This window comes from Aquarana catesbeiana, linkage group LG02, assembly GCF_042186555.1.
Source record: "Aquarana catesbeiana isolate 2022-GZ linkage group LG02, ASM4218655v1, whole genome shotgun sequence".
NCBI classification, from domain to species: Eukaryota; Metazoa; Chordata; class Amphibia; order Anura; family Ranidae; genus Aquarana; species Aquarana catesbeiana.
This window is the reverse complement of record NC_133325.1, coordinates 172,282,347-172,306,504: the sequence shown is the minus strand read 5'-3', so window position 1 is coordinate 172,306,504 and position 24,158 is coordinate 172,282,347. Positions and strand designations below refer to the sequence as shown.

Here is a 24,158-nt window from a genome sequence, read left to right as displayed (position 1 = left end):
GAAGACAAATGCGAGTATGACACGGTCTCCGAGTGCTTCCACCGCCAAATCTCGGTTAAACCCGCCACTAATGCCCAAGAGCACAACTCCACTGAAGCTGGTCTAGCTGCATTGGAAGAGTCCAATACAGAGTCTAGGATGGCATTATAGTCTCCCATAAATAGCACGGGTAGATGCATGTATGGTGCCAATGTTACCAATAAATCGGACAATAATTTCCCCTGAAACGGAGGAGGCAAGTTAATATTCACCAGCAGTATTTTATGAAAAAGAACATCTTAAACTATCGCCACATATCAACCTCCCGGATCAGTGAAAACCTGGTGGATGGTGCATGCAATTGCCTTACTAATTAATATAGATACCCCTCTGGCATACGTGGAGTAAGTGGAATGCAGTGCTCCTTTGAATCCAGGATTTGCGTAAAGAAAGAATTTTGCTGCCCTCCAGGTGGGTTTCCTGAAGGAGGACGATATGTGGTTTTACTTGCCTAAGGTACTGAAATACTGCAGCCCTTTTAAACTTATTAAGTCCCCTAACGTTCCATGATAATAATTTTTATCTTGCTATCCATAATAGCGATATAAAAGAATTACCATTCAGGTTACCCCTGATACCAATAGAACATCTGCTGTGCAGAATATACTTAAGGACAGGTAAATTCTAGGTATACGTAGTGCACTATTATCACGATATATATGACACCGATCAACTCCCCCCCCTGCTGTTATACCAGAAACTAAGAACCAAACCAAAAAACCCAAACAAAAAATTGTCTGGTATGCAGCTTGAGCCCTGTAACGAAGAAAAAAGAGTTCAACTAAAAGTGTCGACCGTTTGGCATAGAAGACGAGAAAAAAGAAAAATAGTCAGTGGCTTTCCAGTGAGACTCCATGCTTAGTTCAAGTACGTAAAAGTACAACCGATTGACCAAACAACCAGGAGTTATTTAGGGGGACAGATACAAGAAGCAGGATTGCAATGACTGCCTATGATGTATAGTACATCCTTTGTAAAACATCTCCCATTTTAACTGCATGCAATGATTGCGCATTTGCAACGTCTCATTTGCGAAAGGCGACCCACTAAGTGATAGATATCTGGATCTCAGGCCAACGGACCCCCAGCACTCCTGCCTTGCGTCCATAACTGATCCAAAGAGTTGAAGGGAGCAGATAACCAAAACAAAAATTATAAAAAGCGAAAGCAACAATTTTTAATCAGGGCACTGATCAAATGGGGAAAAAAGTATAAAAGAAAATTCCTTCCCAAAAGGGACAGTAGCCAGTCGCTAGCATCCTGCGGGGTCTCAAAGAACTTTACAGTACCTTTTTTATGTTGTACACGGAGACGACTTGGATACAGCATGCTGTATTTCAGTTCCTTCTCTCTTAGCCTTCTCTTCACATCTGTAAAGGAACGTCTCCTTCTCTGAGTCTTCGCTGAAAAATCTGGGAACAGCATAATTCGAGCATTTTCAAATTTTAATTCCTTGTGTTTCCGAGCCTCCGCCAGTAACCTATCTTGGTCTCTGTAATTAAGAAACCTGACAAGAAATGGCCGTGGTGGAGCTCCCGAGGGCCTAGCTCCTGTTGGGACCCTGTGCGCTCTTTCAGCGACATAAGTGGGGAGGAGATCACCGAGTGCCAGCAGGGATTTAAAAAACTGCTCTGCAAATGTGGTCGTGGCAGACCCTTCAGCCCCCTCAGGTAACCCCACCACTCTCACATTATTTCTTCTCTGGCGGTTTTCAGCGTGCTCTGCTCTGCGTTGTAATGTGTCTACTATCCCCTTTAGTTCTGCCAGTTGTGAGACCTGTACATGAGGTGTCTTCCACCTCCGATATGCGGTCCTCTGCTGTGGTTAGTCTGCCTCTAATCTTGTCGAGATCATGACGGATGAGATTGCATTCAGATGCCAGCAGATCTATGTGTCCCATAAGCTCGGATTTCGATGCTGCAATAGCTTCCAGGATCGGACCTGTTATGGCTGCTGTATCCACCTCAATCTCCTGTGATATGGGAGAAGAGTCCTCCGGTTCCCTGGATACAGAGGCACCTTGCTGTGCCATCTTCACTGCTGCTGGTTTGGTGCGCAGAGTTGCTGAGACTAGAGATGAGACGGAAAGGGAGTGCGCGGAGCCAGCCGCCATGCTTCCCTGAGAGCGAAGAAGCCGCTGATCCGGCGGCAGCTGTATATGCTGATTCTTCTGCCTTTTTGTTGCTGAAGACGGCATCTTATGAAGCCCGGGTGTTTCCGCAGGGATAACTGCACTGTCAATGCTAGTTAAAGCTGGTCAGTCGGCCGTTATCAGGATAATTACCGGGGGATAGCTGGAGCTCCTGAGAAACGCGTCCCGCCGCGATCACATTCGGCCACGCCCCCGAGTTTATTATAATCTAAAATTCATACCAAACTCTTACATAGATATTGTATCAAATAAATTGGTAGTCACATGACTTGCACCTAAATTATACTGCTCATAGCATGAAATACAAGTAATGAGTTGAAAGGATAGACAAACAATAAGATGGATGCATAAAAAATATATACATAATGGAACCAGGTATATCTTGGTATCTAATGGCATGCGACGCTTTTCATGGCGTTACAGCCACTCATCAGGAGTGTAGTACGAAAGTATACTGTAAAGAAATATCAATAATTATTAGTGCCCTCTAAATAGGGGAGAAGTTATTTTCCCAAAAAAATGGCGACAGGTCAGTGGCTTACAACTCTGCCCCATGGCTGGGCCCAACCTCTGCACGGGAACTTGTGGGGATCTCGGGTAGGGTGTCCATTCCGGGGTTGAGGCGAGAAAAACCCTCCAAGGACCAAGGAAAGCAGCCAAAGGAAGGCCGGATGGCCAAAGCACAGTCCAAGTGTGATATATGTGCACTTATCGTGCATGGTGTCCTACAAGGAATGTATAGGAAAAAAAGTAAATAAATGAATGGTAGTGTGTGAGTGTGAAAGGTCATCTAAGTGTTCCCTCAAAGGCACTACATATGGGGTGGTAGGTGTGAATGTGCTAATATCACCTCTCTGAATGTAGGAGCAACAGAGACACCCATTGTCTGCGGAGAGTGTTTGTAGTTAGTGGTAGTGTTAGATTTGGAGTGACTTGACTAATAAATTAAAGCCGAACCCTGGCTCACACTTTATAAGCTGTTACAGCAACAGTTTATTTTCCTTTTGGAATAACGGTTTTAGATAAAAGCTCATAATTGTAAGCTATAGTTATATAATGGATATGGGCTGAAAGTGGACACTCTCTCTCGTTTAATTTGAAGGTATGTACATCCAAATCAGAGGAAGGGTTTAGAAATTACAGCTCTAATTGGCCCCCTCCCCCCTTTTTCAAGGGACCTAAAGGAATTGGACAGTTGAATCAAAAGCTGTTTCATTGTTAGGTGTGGGCTACTCCTTCATTATTTCTTCATCAATTAAGCAGATAAAAGGTCTGGAGTTGATTTTAAGTGTGGTATTTGCATTTGGAATCTATTGCTGTGAACCTAAATCATGCGTTCAAAGGAGCTGTCCATGTAAGTGAAACAGGCCATTATAAGGCTTCAAAAACAAAAATCCATCAGAGATATAGCATCAACATTTTAGGAGTGGCCAAATCAACAGTTTGGTATATTCTGAGGAAAGAAGAATGTACTGGTGAGCTCAGCAACATAAAAAGGCCTGGACAGCCACGGAAGACAACAGTGGTGGATGGTCGCAGGTTCCGCTCTATGGTAAAGAAAAACCCATTCACAACATCCAGATAAGCGAAGGACACTTTTCAGGAGGTGGGCGTATCATTGTCAAAGTCTACAGTTGAAAGAAGACTTCACCAGAGCAACTACAGAGGGTCCCACCACAAGGTGCAAACCATTCATAAGCCTGAAGAATAGAAAAGCCAGCTTAGACTGTCAAAAAAACCCTGCTCGCTCGGTTCCACTCTCCCAACACTCCTCTGTGGCTATTGAATCAGATTGCAGATCGCAACATCTGATGGTTGGGTCATCCAATGCTCCGGGAATCGAACTACAGCTATGTGCCGTTCGAATCCAGTTGTGCTAGCTCAGAACAAACACCAGACAGGCTGTATGTAAGTTCAAACAGGAATCTCTTTTATTGAAAGGAATACAGGCTCTTTTATACAGTAAAAGAGGAGGTGCATACCTCCTGCTCATATTACTCTGAACATACACCTGTGACCAGAAACCTAATTAACATGGGCTAATTAACTAATCCCTTTAGACAGCCTAGATGACTCAGTCATGACCTTTAGGCCAGACTGGCCGTCTTGTAGCTCAGAAAACACAATCAGCATTATCACAAATCAACACAGAACTCTTCTTCACACAATAGCAGAGTTAATTAACACAAACAACGGGGATCTAATGACTCTTGGATTCCATACTAGACTTATTTACAATAAACACATTCTAGCAGGCAACAGACAGGTGTCTGGAATTGACATCAGCATCTCCTAACAGTATTTTTGTCCCAGCATTATGAATCAGTCTTAGCAGGGGGGCTGCTGGAGGAATCCCCCCTCCCTCTACAGGGACACCCATCCCAAATGACCACAGCAAAGAGTCCACAAAAGAATGAGACAACATCCAATATATACATATATACACGATTGAGTCTGATTAGTACAGATCAGAGTGGGTTTCTAATTCCCCTTGCAGAGTATTGTTCCCTTAAAATCCAGGGCCCATAATCTGTTGGCAAGAGGCTCACATTCATTCCCCTCCAATAGCCTTTGTCCCGGGTGAGTCTGTCACAACATCTAAAAAAGCCAGACCAGTTCTTGAAAAGCATTCTTTGGACGGATGAAACTAAGATTAATCTGTACCAGAATGACAGGAAGAAAAAAGTGTGGAGAAGTTTTGGAACAGTTTGTGATCCAAAGCACACAACGTCATCTGTAAAACGTGGTGGAGGCAGTGTGATGGCATGGGCATGCATGGCTTCCAGTGGCACTGGGTCATTGGTGTTTATTGATGGGACAGAAGACAGAAGCAGCCAGATGAATTCTGCAGTGTTTAGAGATACACTGTCAGCCCAGATTCAGCCAAATGCAGAAAAGCTGATTGGACAGCGCTTCACAGTACAGATGGACAATGATCCAAAACACACTGCAAAAGCAACCCAGGAGCTTTTGGAGGAAAAGTGGACTATTCTGCAATGGCCGATTCAATCACCTGATCTCAACCCAATTGATCATGCATTTCGCTTGCTGAAGGCAAAACTAAAGGCAAAAAGACTCACACAGAACTTAAGACAGCTGCAGTTAAAGCCTGGCAATGCATCAGAAAGGAGGAAACCCAGTCTTTGGTAATGTCCATGGGTTCCAGACTTCAGGCAGTCATTGCCAGTAAAGGATTCTCAACAAAGCATTAAAAATTACCATTTTATTTATGATTGTTAATTTGGAATAAATGTAATTTTATTCTGGTGGCATACAGAGCCAAAAGTATGAAAATTGTGCCTCTGTCCAAATATATATATATATATATATGGGCGTGTGTATATGTATATAGAAGTGTGTGTGTGTGTGTGTATATGTATGTATATTTAATAATTTATATACATATAATGGTGGTGCACTATCGAATTGGAGAATAAACAGCCCGTAGCTTCAAATTTTTTATGCCTTTGCAGGGATGAGCAACTGACAGATCACTCCCACTGTACTGAGCTCTGTGTTTACCACACAGCCGATCAGCAGGTTCCAACCGTGAATCATTGGTCAGGACTTGCTGACAGGCTCCCGCTGTGTACAGTTCGATGTTGCCAAGTGGTTAAAGACCTCTAACATGGGCACTTGCTTTGAAAATGCTTGTTTATCCCTCTGAGATGAAGAAACTAGCAGGTTCGAATGGACTTTTGCAATGCTGCATACACGTTTAAGAAAATTTTAGAAACCACCATTCCTTTGAACCAGTTGAAATGTGCTGCTATGTGATATGAGCCCTCCACTTTTATTTAAAAAAAAAAAAATTATGGTAGAAATGCACCACAGCAGTTTTTTCTTCTTCGTCCTTACTAAAGCTGGCCAGAATGAAAAATTGGAGCTAGGAAGGTTTTCAGTAAAGGTAGATCCCACGCAAAATAGCAAACAGAATTGATTTTAAAGTGGTTGCTATTTTATAACATGAACATCTAATGTGAAAGTCTCATTTATATTATGCAGTTTTACTAGAGAGTACTATTCTTTCTCGTTTGTTCTTAAGCAGGTACAGGGCTGATAGAAAATCCAGACTAATATAGCGTGTTCCATCAGAGGCAAGTACCTGGGGGACCTGATACATGCCTGTAGACTGATACATTGTGTTTGTGTTTATGCAGAAATTCTGCTCCAAATGAGACAACAGAAGGTGCAGCATCTTGGCTGGGTTAGTCTTTCATTGTCTTGAGACCCTTTGGGTATAAATCATGAACCGGAGGAAAAAAAGATGTTTGGCTATTTTAAGCAAAATGTTGCCAGTCTGAGTACAAAAAGTCTCTGGAGTTTTGGGAGGAAAACTAGAGAAGTCTCAACCTGTGAGCTTACAAGACTAAAAACCTCTCTGAAGAGCGAATTAAGGCTAAATTTATAGCAGACATATGGGAGTGGAATTGATCTTAACTCTGAATTGCTAAATGAGAACGTTGGTTGAAAATTCCTACTAAAGATCACGGAGCTTGTACGAGAAAGAATGTTTAGTAACACAAACATAGCTTTTGTATTGAGAGGAACCGTAGAATCTGCTTTATTAACAAACCAGCTTTACTTCCACATTGTGGTGCTATTGCCTCTAAAAGGGACTTTAGACAGAAAATCCCTTCTTGCTGATCATTAAAGTTAGAAGTGGTCCCAGTACTTGGGAGCCCTCCTCATTTTCCCTGGATCTTCATCCAGTATCTGAAAACTGGTATCTGGGTTGCGACTGGTTAGATGTTATGGTGCTCTGTGAACAACATAATGTTTGAACTGCGCCCCCAAGAATGTATCTGTAGCGCGAAAATGAATGTACCGTTATATGCAAGGACATAGTGGTGGTCTTAGAAAGATAATGCTGACTGGCAGCATAGTGCCGCACATTGTGGCGGTGTCATTCTAGTGCGCCCAAGTCCTCTCCTTTTCTCCTCCTCTCTTTATCAAGTAGAGCCGCGATCTCCCTCTGTTATGGAGCTGAATTGTTCGGCAGCCCTGTAACAAAGTCCGGCCCCCTGTGATAGACGGAACACTGATCCAATGCCGAGAAATTTAATCAGTGTGACATGTATCATAGGAGGTGAGATTTTGTTACTGGAGCCGCCCACCCTGGGAAATTCAAATCCAGCTCCATGACACAGCGGGAGATCTCTGCTCTGTGTGATCCGGTGTTCTGCCGAGAAAGTTCCGCTCGGCGTATAAGTTCCCCCCTCTACTGCGCCTGCGCAGTAGGTATCGGCGGAAATAGCCGAAGCAGAACAGCTGAAAATCAACTGTACACGGCGCCTGTAAGAGGGCCCCTCGCGGGCTCGCTTCGCTCGCCACGCTTCGGGCATGGCCTCGCTGCGCTCGGCACTTTTAGATTCCCCCTCTAGGTCCACTTGGATGGTGGGGAAGGAACCTGGACCCAGAGCGCAGGCGTCGTGTACAGCTGATTGAAGCATTTGAGCTTCAGCTATCTCCGGCGGCTGAGAGTAGTATGTACTACGCAGGCGCTGCGCCTGCGCAGTACAGGGGGGAACTTATCCGCCGAGGGAACATTCTCGGCAAGACACCGGCACTGGTGGGGCTGCATTGATCTCTTGTATCATGTCTGCAGTCTGACCATCTCCTGTATCATGTCTGCTAGAGGTGCACTAAATGGAAATTTTGCTAATACTATTAGCAATGTGTTTAAGTTTAAGTAAAAGATTGTAGACATGATACAAGAGATGGTCAGAGACTGCAGACTGCATTTTTCTTGAGCTTTTATTGCACTAATGGTGCCAACAATAAATTCATATTAATGGAAATTGATGATAGTAATTAAAAAGCAGAATATAATACAATTATATCTAAAAATATATACATTTAAAAAAAAAAAATCATTTTCGGTTTCCAGCCAAGTGCATACTGCATTTTTGGTTTCGGCACCAAAGTGTCCATTCATGCACCTCTACTTGCTTACCACTCTTTGCTGTTAACACTGTGTGCCATTCCTAGTAAAAGATGGAGTTTTCAAACTCGGGGAAATTTTCAGGGACACTTGGAAATAGCTGAGGAGTGGGTTGGGTACTAAAGACGGTGACAAACCAGGAAGTAAAGAATGTGGATGGATAGGGTGCAGTAGGTGGGAACAAAGGAAACAAAGGCCCTTCTGGTGGGGCACAGCCCAGTTTCCTTATGGTCGACAGTGGCTGTAGGGTATGTATATCTAATAGAAGTTTGTTTTGGAGAACGTGAGTACTTAACTATATTGATGAGCTCTTTCTCTCCTGCAGGTGTGTGATGAGGTGAAGGCTTACCTCCTGGCTGATATGGCCCACATTAGTGGGCTGGTAGCGGCTGGTGTCATTCCATCACCTTTTGATCATGCTGATGTGGTCACAACAACAACGCACAAGACTCTACGGGGGGCCAGGTAAATCTTGGTGCAATTTCCAGCGCTTAAAAATATTTTCATAGAACTATCTAACATTTTTCCACTCACTTTTTCCCTAGTAATGCAAGTCTATTTTTTTCTGCTCTATAATGAATATTATATGCCCTGTAGTATGCAGTTTTGCTATGCTAGCTAGAAGTGTTAAAACATGTACATGTGTTCAGACCTTTCATTACTTTGTTAGCTTACTTATCACCCCATGGTTATAAAAACTGTAAATCAATGACTGCCTCTATTTGCATTGTCAATTGAATTAAATGGGTGGTATGATCACAACTTTGCTTTGCAAAATAGAATTCTTGTAGTTATCAGGAAATGTGTGACCTTGTATAAGTTCAAAGTTTGGTAGTACTGTATAAATGTCACATATACTTTAAAAGAAACCGTTCAGGTGGTGTTTGTATGAAATGCTGTTTAATACTGAGCACCCCTGGCCCCAAATAAGACGCTATCTAAAAGCTTAAGTGATTGTAAAGGCTGAAGGTTTTTCCTTAATGCATTCTCTGCAGGTATAAACCTGTTTGTTATATTTATTTTTTTAAAATTTACATTCACAACCAAAAGCATGCATGTTTGATATTGGGATCTATTTCTTGAAGTGTCTACGTATTATTCATGTTATCTATAGTTAAACCTAAATGGAATAGAATACAACCATACTGATCATAATAAATAATAGTTGTAACAAAATGAAAAGGTGAAAAAAAACCTTATTTTTAAAACCTATGGAGAGTACTTGGAGAGAAAATTAGAATTTGGGCTGCTTTGAAAAACCAGTGAATGGAAGGCTTGATAGAACATTGTGTGTGTGTGTGTGTGTGTGTGTGTGTGTGTGTGTGTGTGTGTGTATATATATAATATATATATATATATATATATATATGTAATGTGGTACCCCACCAGGCAGTTTGAGGGGCTCCAGTGTATTTGCTTGTTTTGGAGGAAACTGGCTTTTCAGCTTCCTTGTTGTTTTGTAAAGTCCACTTTGGGATCTGGAGCCCGGGGCTTTCGTAGCGATCCAGGTGGGATGAAATCCCCAGTCCTGGGTCCGGATTTTGAGACTCAACAGCACACTGACTGGTTAGTTGTGTGCTGGCCTATTTTGAGAACACCTGACCATGGTTCTGGGCTCCACCCTCCCAAGGAGTCCAGGCTTGCAAAGGAGAAGCCAGAGTGCAGGTGTGCACTGGATAACCCAGAGAGTGCAGGCTGCACTGTAAAAGCTAGAGACCCGAGTCTGAGGTCGTTGACAGGAGTCAGGAGGGCTCCACATGGGAGCCTGAGCAGAATGCCAGGCGGCTCGGTATTTTTGTTTGAAAGGTTGCATGTGTGAGCCAGGAGGTTGAACATACTGTCGTTTAGTGCTGATGATGAAAACCCCCTGTGAGGGAAACCCTGTTGTTTTTGTTTGATCTTTAAGAAAAGTGGGCCAACAAGCCCTGGAAGAAACATTTGTGTGGACTGTTCTCGCTAGCTGGTGCAACACTTGGGCTAAATAACCCCCAATATCATTAAATATATATATATCTATATCTATATCTATCTCTGTCTCACAAAAGTGAGTGCACCCCTCACATTTTTGTAAATCTTTTATTATATCTTTTCATGTGACAACACTGAAGAAATGACACTTTGCTTTAGTGTAAAGAGTGTATGCCATATGACGTCCAGCAGGATAAGCCGCGTTTGCATCACCGATCTCAGTAAAGAGCCTCTAACGGAGGCTCTTTACCATGTGACCAGCTGTGTCCAATTCATTAGAGGTGCCCATCAGTGCCACCAATGAGTGCAGGCGCGGAGAGAGCCTGAACCAGCCGCTACCCGCCCCTTCACAGCCCAGCGCTGCAGTGAGCGTGGGGGGGGGGGGGGGTCAGAGCAGAGAGCTGCTGAATGACAGCAGCTTTCTGCTCAGGGAGCTGTGAGAACCGAGCAATCAGCGGTGTTTGATCGCTCGGTTCTCAGCGTTAGAGGTGCCGTGGGACAGGTGCATCCACCTAGGTAAGTATGATTCTTAAATTAAAAAAAAAAAACCTACACTTTTTTTAAGGTTAGGATAAGCCAATGCCTTTCAGGGGCAATAGATGTCCCTTTAAAATATCCTATCTATCTATATCTATCAAGGCCCTTGATAAAGTCACATGACATGTGACGCAACACGTCGGGAGGAGTCTAGTGACGTCATCCATAGTGCTAAAGTGTCACTCGCAGTACAGCGCGAGGAGGAGATTATCGGTGGAATAGCTGACTGCTCTATGCGCCAATACTGGCTTGATTTAAATGTGAGTGTACTCAGTTTCTTCCAAATAATGGCTTAAAGCATATTGTGCAATGAATGTTTTCCTGTTTATATTGCATGATTGAGACACAATATCGGAGGCAACAAACAGCGGATCTCCAGTACAAAAGGGAGCTGATTAAGAGTGTTATTGCATGTGGAACTCCATCTGCCAAGGGGGTATTTATTTAATCCGAGTCTCAGTTGATTGTACCCCATACCTATATGCATACCTAGCAAGCGCACCTGTCATTTTTTAAGAACACTGCAAGATTGTTCCTTGGATTTATATTTGCTACAATTTAAGCAACTTAAAGTTTATGTATTTATTCATTTTAAGCACGTTATAATTTATTCACCTATCACTTTTAATTATTCATTTATTTTAAATAGAGGGTGTATGTGGAAGCACATGTGAATAGAGGAGCAATACATATATTTTACAACCACTTTGCACTTTTTCCACCAACTATACATACACTGCATATATGCACATGACTACATATTACAATCCATAAGCGCTTTAGTATTTATTTATTTGTATTTTATCACACAAAATATTGACACTTTAGGCCCAATTTGGACATTTTCACTTAGCGGTGTATCAGGGTGGATTTGATTTTAAATTGAGTCAATTTTAAATCACTAGTAAAAAGGTTAGATTTAAATCAACTCAATTTAAATCCTAATTTTTAAAGAGCAACTGTCATCTCTGACATTTAAAGAGCAACTGTCATCTCTCGCTGTTGACTCACCAACAGTCCCATTCACTTTAATGGGATGGCTGGTGAAGCGGCAGTGACACAACAAAGTAAGGGACGTGGCGGCAGCAGGTGAGTGGATGCCCGCTAACAGGTGCTGCTATGATGCATCTGAAACGACAGGTACTCTTTAAATGTAAGGACTTATTCTCACTGGTAAAATCTTTATTATTTGCAAACAAAATTAAGGTTTCCTATTTAGAATAATAAGCTGTCAGGTTAGTAAAACGGCAATATCACAACCAATTCAATCATACAATTTGTAGTGTACATACATTTGCAAAACAATGGGCTAAAGGAATTCCTGAACTTTGTTTTATCTCATATTTACTGTGAAATTGTGTGAATGCATCAATGCAGTGCATGTTATCTCAGCTTGTAGAGCTTGGATTCATTGAATGAGTTTAGCAAAAATGTTGTAAATATTGCAGAATATACAGCCTCATGCTACCTAACTAATCCCATTTCATGCTGAATAAACTAAATTATTAATGTATCTTAAATAGAAAACTAGCCGTAGATAGATTTTTTTTTTTTTTTCTCCAAAAGCATTTTATTAACATAAAATACATTAAATAAAATAAAATCAGATTTAAGCATTGATATATTTTTTTTTAATCCGCCCTGGGGATTTTTGTTGCCAGCGGTTTAGACATTAATGGCTGTGTTGTGTTATTTTGAGGGGACAGCAAATTTAAATGGTTAGGGTCGGTTCACACTACAACGACTTGGGATCCGATTTGTCAGCCCTCAAGTCGCCCCAAGTCGCTTCACATTGGAAATTGCATTATAGTCAATGAGAGCGTCTTAATGTAAACTACTGAAGTCGCTCCGACTTCAGAAAAGGTTCCTGTACTACTTCAAGGCGACTTCTAGGTGACCTGTATCCATAGAATTCAATGGAAGTCGCCTCCAAGTCGGATCTTCATCTATATAGAAGCGACTTTACAGGAAAAGAAATTAGTTTACCCAGGCAAAACCTTCCCTCCCAGAGAGCTGATAATTCTGTGATTGGCCACAGCCAAAGTCGCCTGTCCTGGAGGCGACTTGAAGTCACGTTGTAAGTTGCTTAAAGTCGCCTTGCAAAGTTGTGCTGAAGTCGTGTTTCCCCAGTGTGAATCGGCACTTAGAGCCCTTTCACACTGGGGCAGGGGCAGCGTCGGCGGTAAAAGGCTGCTATTATTAGCGGGGTTTTACCGTCGGTATGCGGCCGCTAGCGGGCGAGAGGGTTAAATACCACCGCAAAGCTCCTCTGCAGGCGGTATAGCCGCGCCGTCCCATTGATTTCAATGGGCAGGAGCGGTAAAGGAGCGGTATACACACCGCTCCTTCACCACTCCGAAGATGCTGCTGGCAGGACTTTTTTTACCGTCCTGCCAGCGCATCGCTCCAGTGTGAAAGCCCTCGGGGCTTTCACACTGGAATGAAAGTAGCGGCACTTTCGGGTCTGTTTGCAGGCGCTATTAGTGCAATAGCACCTGCAAACTGCCCCAGTGTGAAAGGGTTCTTAGACAATATGTGCACTCACTGCTTTACATTGTAGCAAAGTGTCATTTCTTCAGTGTTGTCACATGAAAAGATATAATAAAATATTTACAAAAATGTGAGGGGTGTACTCACTTTTGTGAGATACTGTGTGTGTGTGTGTGTGTGTGTATATAGTGTGTGTGTGTGTGTATATGTATGTATATATTGTGTGTGTATGTGTGTGTGTGTGTGTGTGTGTGTGTGTGTATATATATATTTAAAGGGACATCTATTGCCCCTGAAAGGCATTGGCTTATCCTATCCTTAAAAAAGATGACTTTATCAAGGGCCTTGAGAGATCTATCTCTCTATCGAGAGAGATATATATTTTAAAGGGACATCTATTGCCCCTGAAAGGCATTGGCTTATCCTAACCTTAAAAAAAGTGTAGGTTTTTTTTTTTTTTAATTTAAGAATCATACTTACCTAGGTGGATGCACCTGTCCCCCGACACCTCTAACGCTGAGAACCAAGCGATCGAACACCTCTGATCGGTTCTCGCAGCTCCCTGAGCAGAAATCTGCTGACTGTCATTCAGCAGCTCTCTGCTCTGACACCCCCCCCCCCCTCCCACGCTCACTGCAGCGCTGGGCTGTGAAGGGGTGGCTAGCTCAGGCTCTCGGCACCTTTACTCATTGGTGGCACTGATGGGCACCTCTGATGAATTGGACACAGCTGGTCACATGGTAAAGAGCCTCAGTTAGAGGCTCTTTACTGAGATCGGTGATGCAAACGAGGCTTATCCTGCTGGACGTCATATGGCCTTCAGTCAGGATAGCTTAACCACTTTGCCTACCTGCTATATGGCAGGCTGGAAGTGGTTAAAATTGTACTGCATCAAACTGTAGGGTTTGCCAATGCGTGGGGTGAACTTTAAGAATGACCCCACACCTCTGTTAACCACTTCAACCCCGGAAGGTTTTACCCCCTTCATGACCAGGCCATTTTTTGCGATACGGCACGGCACTGTGTTACTTTAACTGACAATTGCGCGTGCGACGCTGTACCCAAATAAAATTGATGTCCTCCCCCCCACAAATAGAGCTTTCTTTTGGTGGCATTTGATCACCTCTGCAGTTGTTATTTTTTGCGCTATAAACAAAAAATTGACAATTTTGAAGAAAAAAAATACTTTTTACTTTCTGCTATAAAACATATCCAATAAAAAATGTAAAAAAAAAAATTTCTTCATCAATTTAGGCCAATATGTATTCTGCTACATATTTTTGGTAAAAAAAAATCCCAATACACGTATATTGATTGGTTTGTGCAAAAATGATCGCGTCTACAAACTATGAAATATTTCTTTTTTTTAACTGGTAATGTAGGCGATCAGCGATTTTTTTTTTTTTAGCAGGACTGCGACATTGCGGCGGACAAATCGGACACCTAACTGACATTTTTGACACTTTTTTTTTTTTTTTTTTTTACACTGGCAGGGAAGGGGTTAACACCAGGGGCGTTAAGTGTGTTCCTAGGGGATGCTTTCTAACTGTCTGGGGGGTAGACTGGCTGGAAGAACAGAGATCCATGTTACTGCTTAGCAGGAACACAAGATCTGTGTACTTCCCTGTCAGAATGACAATCTGCCTCGTTTACATAGGCAGATCACTGTTCTGCCTCTGGGGAATGATTGGCGGTCCGCTGGACCCGCTGATTGGCTCCCCTTCTGGTCAATCGGTGTTTCACGCAATAAAATGCTCTGTTGCAGTAAATATAGGGTGGGCGATCTTTAAGTAGTTAAAGAGCAGAGCATTTCTGTGCGGGTTAGGCATGCAAGCGATTTTTATGTGCATTCCTGACACGCATAGATCTGAACCAAGCCTTGCCCTTAATAGCCAGAAAAGATTTCTTTTGATTTAGTTTTAATTTGTTACTAGGTCCAAACTTCAAGGCTAAGATCCACCAACTGCCACCCTTGCGAGCACCTTTATTGACAATGGAACAGTCCCATTGTTCCAATGAGGAATGACAGTTGGTAGGGCATAGCTATTTACTCAGGGATGGGGGTATTTAAGCCCTGGTAACAAAATCAAACTAAATCCGAGAGGGACACAGCAGATACTTTGGCTAATTATAGCAGGCATTTGTGAAGTCAGCAAGCATTCAAGCATTGATGTGGCTTAATCTGAAACAGCTGTCCATTGATGATGTCTCTCTCAGTAAGGGCACTCTGTTAATATAAATCATAGTATTATTAGTATACAGAATTTATATAGCTCCAAATATATATGGGAGAAAGAAAATTATACTGTTGCACTATATTGTAAAAATGACTCCTACATAATAATAGTGGTGGGTGAAAATTGAGCAGACAAGAGACTTTCCTTGGCTTTGAAAAAGACCCTTGAACACATCAGAAAAGTGGTAGGCAATGAGAAGGTTGAGTGACGGCCCCACCTATCAGAAGATTGTCTGGACCTACCAGTGTGCAGCCATAGGAATATATTGTAGCTAGGAAAGTCCAGGCTCTGGAGAGAAATGCCAGTATAGTAAATTGGAGCTAGTCGGGTATACCTTTTCCATGTGTTTTTAATAAAATAAAACTAAAAGGAAAGGTTTGAGTGATATTATGTCAGCTATACTTATACACCTTTTATGCCTATTGTGTAGTATCAGTCTCAAACATTCATAAATGTGGCTTCAGTAAAATCGAACACTGTATGGCTTAAAAGCCCCAAACACGAGTATTCTATGTGATCATCCGTTCCTGTTTTTAAATCCCGGTTACATATTATTATTTCTTTGTCAGTGTGTGCCAACTGCAGATTCTAAGCATCTGTGTTTTGCCTTGAACGATGAGGGAGTCGGCAGCTAGCCTTGTGATAAGAATCCTCAGCGAGTGGTGAGAACTCTGCCAGCATTTCCTTGTGCCGTTCTCTACACCTTCCAATCAAAGTAATTAACAAATGGGTCTCAGCACACGTATGCCTCTTCCCTTGACTCCCTTGGTTTTTCTGATCTCTAGAGGTTTTTTTTTTTCTTTTTTTTTTGCACCTTTCTTGTTTCCGTTGGTTTCACACCCTGGAGTAGAGCGTGAAGCAGAAAACTGTGAAACTGAGCAGCAGGACTCTTCATCCTTCTCATTGAGCTTCATTCACCCTTTCTCAGCACTTTGCCAAGATCTCTGCAACATGAAAAACGTCTTCTTACAATGTATTGCTGCCCGTATGCGTTATAGCAAAGCTAAACAATCTGGTTACTCCTATGGATAGTGACAAATGTAAAGGGGTTGTTGTAGGTTTTCAACACATGGCTCACCCCCCCCCCCATATAAATATATATATATATTGACTGTTATTTGGAACTGGTCATAATTCCCTCTACCTTGACTAAGGCCCTTGTTCCAGCTGAAGAAAAAAAGCCCCAAAGCATCATGCTGTCATCACCATGCTTCACTGTGGGTATGGTGTTCTTTTGGCCATGTGCAGTGTTGTTTTTGCTCCAAATCTAGTTTTGGAACTATAGCCAAAAAAGTTCAACCGTGGTTTTATCAGACCATAACAATTTTCAATTGAGTTGTACAGTTTATAGGTCACATTAAAAAGGTTAAAAGAGTTCTGAAATGATTGATCTTTGTCTAGTTTTTTTAACATCACAGAAACCTGACAAATTATATATATATATATATATATATATATATATATATATATATATATATATATATATATATATATATAATTTGTCAGGTTTCTGTGATGTTAAAAAAACTAGACAAAGATCAATCATTTCAGAACTCTTTTAACCTTTTTAATGTGACCTATAAACTGTACAACTCAATTGAAAATTGTTATGGTCTGATAAAACCACGGTTGAACTTTTTTGGCTATAGTTCCAAAACTAGGTTTGGAGCAAAAACAACACTGCACATGGCCAAAAGAACACCATACCCACAGTGAAGCATGGTGATGACAGCATGATGCTTTGGGGCTTTTTTTCTTCAGCTGGAACAAGGGCCTTAGTCAAGGTAGAGGGAATTATGACCAGTTCCAAATAACAGTCAATATTGGCACAAAACCTTCAGGCTTGGGAACTTCATCTTTCAGCATGACAACGACCCAAAGCATACATACAAATCAACAAAGGCATGGCTTCACCAGAAGAAGATTAAAGTTTTGGAATGGCCCAGACCTGAATCCCATTGAAAAAATCTGTGGGGTGATCTGAAGAGGGCGGTGCACAGGAGATGCCCTCACAATCTGATAGATTTGAAATGTTTTTGCAAAGAGTGGCCAAGTGAAGATGTGCCATGCTGATAGACTCACATCCAAAATGACTGAGTGCTGTAATAAAATCAAAAGGTGCTTCAACAAAGTATTGGTGTAAGGGTGTGTACACTTATGCAACCATATTTTATTTTTAGTTATTTTTACTTCTCTTCACCTAAAAGATGTTTGTTGTTCAACTGAGCTGTACAGTTTATAGGTCACATTAAAGGTGGAAAAAAAATCTGAAATGATTTATCTTTGTCTTATTTTTTTACATCACAGAAACCTGACATTTTAACTTGGGTGTGTAGACTTTTTATATCCACTGTATTTGAGAGTGAGACACTCTCTTCTATAGACATATTTTATTGAAGTGGAACTCCAGACAAACCACTAAATGTACCGTTAAATATACATATGTACATATGTTTGCTATTTTATCTTCCAAAGTATATGTAATTCAGATCAGCCACCCTTGTGATTCCCACAATTGTGCCTCACTGCATAGACAGGAAAATGTCTCCTTTTTTATGGGTCAGCTTCATTGCATTTTAGGTCTCGTGACTTTTAATTGTCCAGTGCGCAGGTTGGAGGAAGAGGGATGACACCCATGCTGGCAGAGATCAACAAAGAAGAAAGTGCATCACTTGCTTGGCTATGCAGTGTGATATGGAGGGGGTGTCTAGCATATAATCCCAATGTGTATTTATCTGCTTGAAAACTAAAAACATAATTATTGTAACATAAAGTTGTGTAAGTGAGTGTTATGATTGTTGGAGGATCCTGATTAAAAAGGTCTAATATAAGCAATGAATTGTCTTCCAAAAGAGAAAATCTGAATTTCTATCAGTGTCGACTTCCAAGAAGTTTTCTAAATGTAGAGCAACAGTGGTAGATGACAATGGGGAAAAGAGGCTATATCCTTGATCGTAAAGTAGATTTAAACTGTAGAAATGGTGAAGGCGAATTTTGGTTCTTCAGTTAAAGTTAAACCATATGTCTCTGCCAGGGCTCTATTGTGTATGGGTTTCAAACGTTTTCTTTCACTTCATTTTTTGACCTGGTACCCATTTTCACCGGTGATTTCCGGTGGGTCCAGTGAGTTCCAGCATCACCTGTGAGCAGTCGTTGGTGCCACTGAAGAAACTGGGGTTTTCGGAAGACATCCAAGCCAATGTTATGGACTCTCACCTCGTGAAGACTGCATTGGGTGCATTGCTACCGTGACTGAGGAGCTGCCTGTTTTCCCTTTGAGACCTCTGGCTGGGTTATTAGCCATCCGCTCTCTATGGTCCCCTGTCACAAGGGACCATAAAGTTCTGGTAAGCGGCAGTATGGTTGTAGGTGGAGGCATCTTTTCTATCTCTTACACTATTCCGTGGTGATTTGAATTGATTTTTACCGTGATCAAGCTTACTCATTTGCATGGACTTCTTTTTTTTTTTTTTTTTTATTACAACAATTATATGGACAATTTTTTTTTATTTACTATTCTCCAGTTGGATAATCCACTTCACATGGACTTTCTTTTCTTGTGTTTTTTTTTTTTTTTTAATTTTTAGTTTTTTATTTTTGTTTTTTTCACTCATTTTGTATACACTGTAGCTGTCTATACAATTCATTTTGTCTATTTCTATATATACATTTTTTGTGTTCATATCCACAGGGTATTACTATTGTGGTCTATTTGCTTCCACATTTTGGGATTACTTAGTTTTCTCACCACCATTTTGTGAACATACATTTTTCACCAGTACTTAACGCATTGGCTCATGTATTGTGTTTTTTTCCTATCATTCATCTTAGCGCAGCTCCATTTTGTACCATTTCTGTCTGGCGTTGTATAAGGTTTTGAGTTGCAGCTACATTTATTCTCTAGGAATAACGCAATTTTTTACACTTATTTTAGCAATTGATTTGTCAAATCGAGGTAGAGCCGCCAATTATATTGCTTAACTTTCTTTTGTGGGATGGATTAGGTTAACATGATTGGTGCATAGTGTAAATAAGTCTGTTTCTGCCAAAGCTTCTGCACGTTTGCTTGTATATTTAAAATGAGCTGAAGAAAGTATGGTCTCTAGGTGTTGGGGAGAAAGGAGTAGATGAAGGGTGTTTTAACTGTTCATTTTATTAAAAACTTGGTATATGGTATTATGGTGTATGGTATTAAGATACAGTAAAATCTTGGTTTGAGAGTGCTTTGCAAGACGAGCAAGCATTTTTAAATACATTTTGTCTTGATATACAAGTAGCGTCATGTCACAACTAAGTATAAAACAGAACAGAGGCGCCTCTAAATGTAGCAATATGGTTACATTTTAATGAAGGTACAACATTTAGCAAGTTGCATGGTTGATGATTAAATCGCACATCGAAGTATGCAGGCATTCGGGGTAAAGCTGTCCACATAGACCATCCTCCCCAACACCATCTACGTCATTTCTTCCACGCCGCGCTCCATGAGCGCTTCAGGACTCGCTTTTAAATTGCTCTACTGCAGGGTAGTCTTCCCAGTCATGATTGCAGACTGAGAGCGGTGAGGAGGATGGTCTATGTGGACAGCTTTACCCCGGATGTCTGTATACTTAGATGTGCCTGTTTTAATTAATCTTGTACCTTCATTAAATGTAACCATATTGCTACAATTAGAGGCGCTTCTCTACTCTTTTGTATTCTGTAGCTCCTGCTGGATTTTGCTTCTAATCCCCTTGTGGAGGCTTCCATTTGTGGAAGGACATTTTATGGTTACACAACCGATCACATCACATTGCTAAAATCTTTTTTTATGGACTATAAACTGAAGTACTTGTGAATAAATGGTTGTGGAACAAATCACCTGAGTTTCCATTATTTCTTATGGAAAAAATTTGCTTTGATATACAAGTGCTTTGGATTACAAGCATGTTTCTGTAACATATTATGCTCACAATCCAAGGTTGTACTGTATAGTCCTATGATGTGTCTGTTGGTGGGTCAGAAACAAGAATTCAATCCAAACACACTATTGATGTAGCTCAACCATGAATACATTTGACCACCCCAGTGCTCTGTCGCAGCCACTACCAAAATACCTGCGGTTGGTACTGAGCGGAAGTGGTGACGTCACCGTTGTTATGCAACTGTGCTGTTGAGCCCCAGCACTGCATTATAGGACTAAGTCACATACTCCTCCATACTTGTATTTTGCATAAGCAGCTACAGAAAAAGGAGTGGTGGGTTAGTGCTGGAATGGTATGACATGGTTAAATGGTGAGCTTTTTCACAGACCCTGGCACTCTGCCCCGAATTGACAATGTAACAATGTTTAAATTGTGAAAGGCACTTGTCGGTTGTATTGGACAGCATTGGATATATCCCTGGAAAGGCATCTTTTCAGGGAAGCCTATCCCATCTCCAACTTAAAGCTGAACTTTTGCTTTCTCCATTCGTTCATCCCACAGTTAACTACTTTTTTTTCCCTCCCTACTGGATAAGGACGCTCCTAACCCTCTTGTTTTGCATTGTATTGTAACTGTACTGTCTGTCATCATACATTAAAGTGCTGTGCAAACTGTTGGCATTTTATATAAATCATGTATAATAATTATAGTCTGGTGAATTTGGGGATCTGGTTTTCCGTGAAAAAATGCGATAGACCTTATGTTTTTATTCAGCTCACCTAGGAGCATGAACTCTTTCTCTGGGAAATTCCAACTGTGTATTGGTTATCAGGCATTTTTCTTAACCTCTAAGATTGCCAGCAAAAGTGAAAAAGCAAAAAAAAATTAAAAATGTAGTCTTATTTATAATACTATGTTAACTCTAAAAAAAATTACTGGCAAAGTTTTTTTTTTTTTTCTTTTTTTTAAACAAAATTGACTGTGAAGTCAAGGGCCCCCATAGGTTAAAACACATTGTGCTGTTTAGTTTCAATGCTACATCTGTAGGCCATGAGCGGCACCCAATGTAAACTTCAAATGTAAGCAATTGGGCCCGTCTTGCCCAGAATGCACATACATTGAGCTCTTTCCCCCAACATCACAAGAGTGAGTGAACCAGCACATGCACTCCCCCTCCCACTGTGATTAAGCACTTTTTAGCGTGAAACATGTTGGGAGTCTGTTTTCCTCAGTGAACATGTGTGTGTTTTTGTTTTTTTTTTTGTTTTTTTTCTATTGGTACACTTAAAGGAGTACATTTAAAGTACTAAAAGTACGGCCATCCGTCATTTTAACCCTCTACCTCAGAGTTGAGCTGGACGTGCACCCAGGAGCAGTGCAGGCAAGGGTGGGACCCAACCTGTAGCTTTCCCATAGAAAAAGAATAAAGGCAAGTTTAACCAGGGAATTGTAAAAAGCAACTGGATCATTTACTTCACTGGACTTGGCATTTTAGTAAGAAGACAAAAAGTACTTTTAAAATTTCCGTTGTGTCACTTGTGATAGAATGCTTGGCGTTATTCATGGGCACTGATGGAGGTATAAGCTAAACGCTGAGTGTGAGTCCTCATGTAATAAAATAACACAACTGGATCCAGAGCGGTCGTCCTCTTTCCCCACTCCTCAGAGGTCCTGTCCTACGCCATCATTTTCTTTCTTTGTCACCAAAAATCTGTCCATCTCTTAATTCTTCATCTGGATCTGGCACATGTGCAGACAGAGATCTGGTGATGTTTTTAATTCTGTTCTATGGATAGAGAATAATATTGCCTCCTGGAATACTAGAACACCCATTTAGAAGGTATTGAATTTCCTTTGCATGAATAGGAAGAATTTTTCTCCCACATCATGAGATATGTGCTGGTATCCCAGGGGGCTGCAAGAGGAAAATTTAAATGTCATTCTCGTCTAGGCGAGAATAATGGTGGGGGGCAAGGGCAGCAGTAAGAAGAAAAACAAAAAGGTAAAAAATAAAAAATGCACAGCTTAAAAGGGGTAGGTGAAGGATTACAATGCCTCAAACTAATTATAAGCTGGCCATACATGAAATGAAATTGGACTGGTCAAATTTCGATCCACGTATGGGTAAGCTGGTTGTACACAAGTCGATTTTTATAGATCGACTCGTGTACAACCAGCCTATCCGGTTTTTCCAGAGCAACTAGTGCTGCCGGTTATAGTCGGCAACACTACTCATTGTGTTCAGCCAGTAGGGAAGGCTCTCTTCTGGCAGAACACAATAGTGCTGCAGGGGGATTCCCCCATCAACACCATCGGTGGTGGAAGGAAAGAAAATTGCATAATTTATGGCCTACCTTTTAGAGTAAAGGTCCGCTCTAAACTTAATGTTTTTTTCTGTTTTAAAAACAGATCTGGACTTATATTTTACCGAAAAGGTGTCAAGTCCGTGGATAAGAAAACTGGAAAAGACATCCTTTACAACTTTGAAGACAAAATCAACTTTGCAGTTTTCCCTTCAATTCAGGGAGGGCCACACAATCATGCAATTGCAGCTGTGGCAATAGCTTTAAAACAGGTAAGGCAAAAAAGACACCTAAATGTTTTGTAATCCTGAACTGTATGTGGTGTCTGTTATGCTTGTCATTTTTCAGAGCTGGTATTGAAAATAGTGTTTGGTTGCCTGGGATCATAAAAACCAAATCCATGTTTAATTTGGCATAGCGTATAAAATTCCTTATTAGCCAGTCTTGAAATACACAGAAAGTGACCATGCACAGTGTCTGCTTATTGCATTTAAAGTGATTTGTAGAGTCACTTTTTTTTCCCTATAAAAATAACAAACATGTTCTGGCCTGCTCTGTTGCAGTGGATTTGCACAGAGCAGCCCGGATCCTCCTCTTCTTGGGTCCCTCTTCTGTGCTCCTGGCCCCTCCCTTCTGTTCAGTGCCCCCACTGCAAGCAGCTTGTTATGGGGGCACCCGACTTGAGTCACAGCTCCTTGTCCCGGCCTCACCCACTCTCTCTCCAGATTGGCTAGCTGACTTTGACAGCAGTGGGAGCCAGTGGCGCTGCTGCTGTCTCAGCCAATCAGGAGGGAGAATCTCGGACAGCTGAGACACTGGTGGACATTGCTGGACAGAGGGGGGATGCTGCACACAGAAGGCTTTTTATCTTAATGCATAGAATGCATTAGAATAAAAAAACTGATTTAAACCCTTTAAATTATGAAAAACTATACACATATACTACTCTAAACCAGTAATCCACAGTCAGGAGTTTGAGTCATACATAACTAAAATTGCTCTGTAATGACCAGCATTAGATTCAGTTTTTTTTTTTGTCCAGATTGCTTTGGAGTTTCCTGACATACTGTCAGGAAACTCCAACGCAATGATATTTTTGCTGATGAAGGCGTGGCCGTGCCTTTGAAACGCGTTCTGATTGGCCAGACAGCGTGTGGGCGGCTCCCCCGTTTGACAGCCCTGGACCACTCCCACCCAGGGACACACAGCCAGCGTCTCCACGAGGCTCCAGCTGCGGCTAACACATGGCGCTCGTGGATCCCTCAATAGAGACCTGCCTTCGGTCCTCCTGTGCTCTTGTGACACTGCATGTGGAAACTCCCACCCGCTCTAGCACTCTGCAAGTGCTCCAACATTGTTCACGCAAGTTTTTAGTGTTTTATACCTATATACTGAATACATTTCTATGCTGTTTAAAGGATTGGCTTAGCGCTTCTCTCTCGTACTTTTGCTTTCATCGTGTTTTTGTTGTGACTGAGTTTTTTTCTTTACTGGTAGCACTACAATCACATAGATTTTCCCTGAGGAGTAAGGATAGCTTTTGGGTGTTGCCTTCCAGCTAGGGCTTTTAAGTTAACATATATG

The 24,158-nt window shown here is 41.5% G+C and overlaps 1 protein-coding gene across 1 annotated transcript in view; it reads left to right on the top strand.

Moving 5' to 3' along the window:
• SHMT2 (serine hydroxymethyltransferase 2) overlaps window positions 1-24,158 on the top strand; it is a 144,995-nt gene that overhangs the window by 78,259 nt on the left and 42,578 nt on the right. The window contains exons 7-8 of the mRNA XM_073613825.1: window positions 8,461-8,600; window positions 22,681-22,846. Coding sequence (XP_073469926.1) covers window positions 8,461-8,600; window positions 22,681-22,846 — 306 coding nt within the window. The remainder of the gene's footprint in view (window positions 1-8,460; window positions 8,601-22,680; window positions 22,847-24,158) is intronic.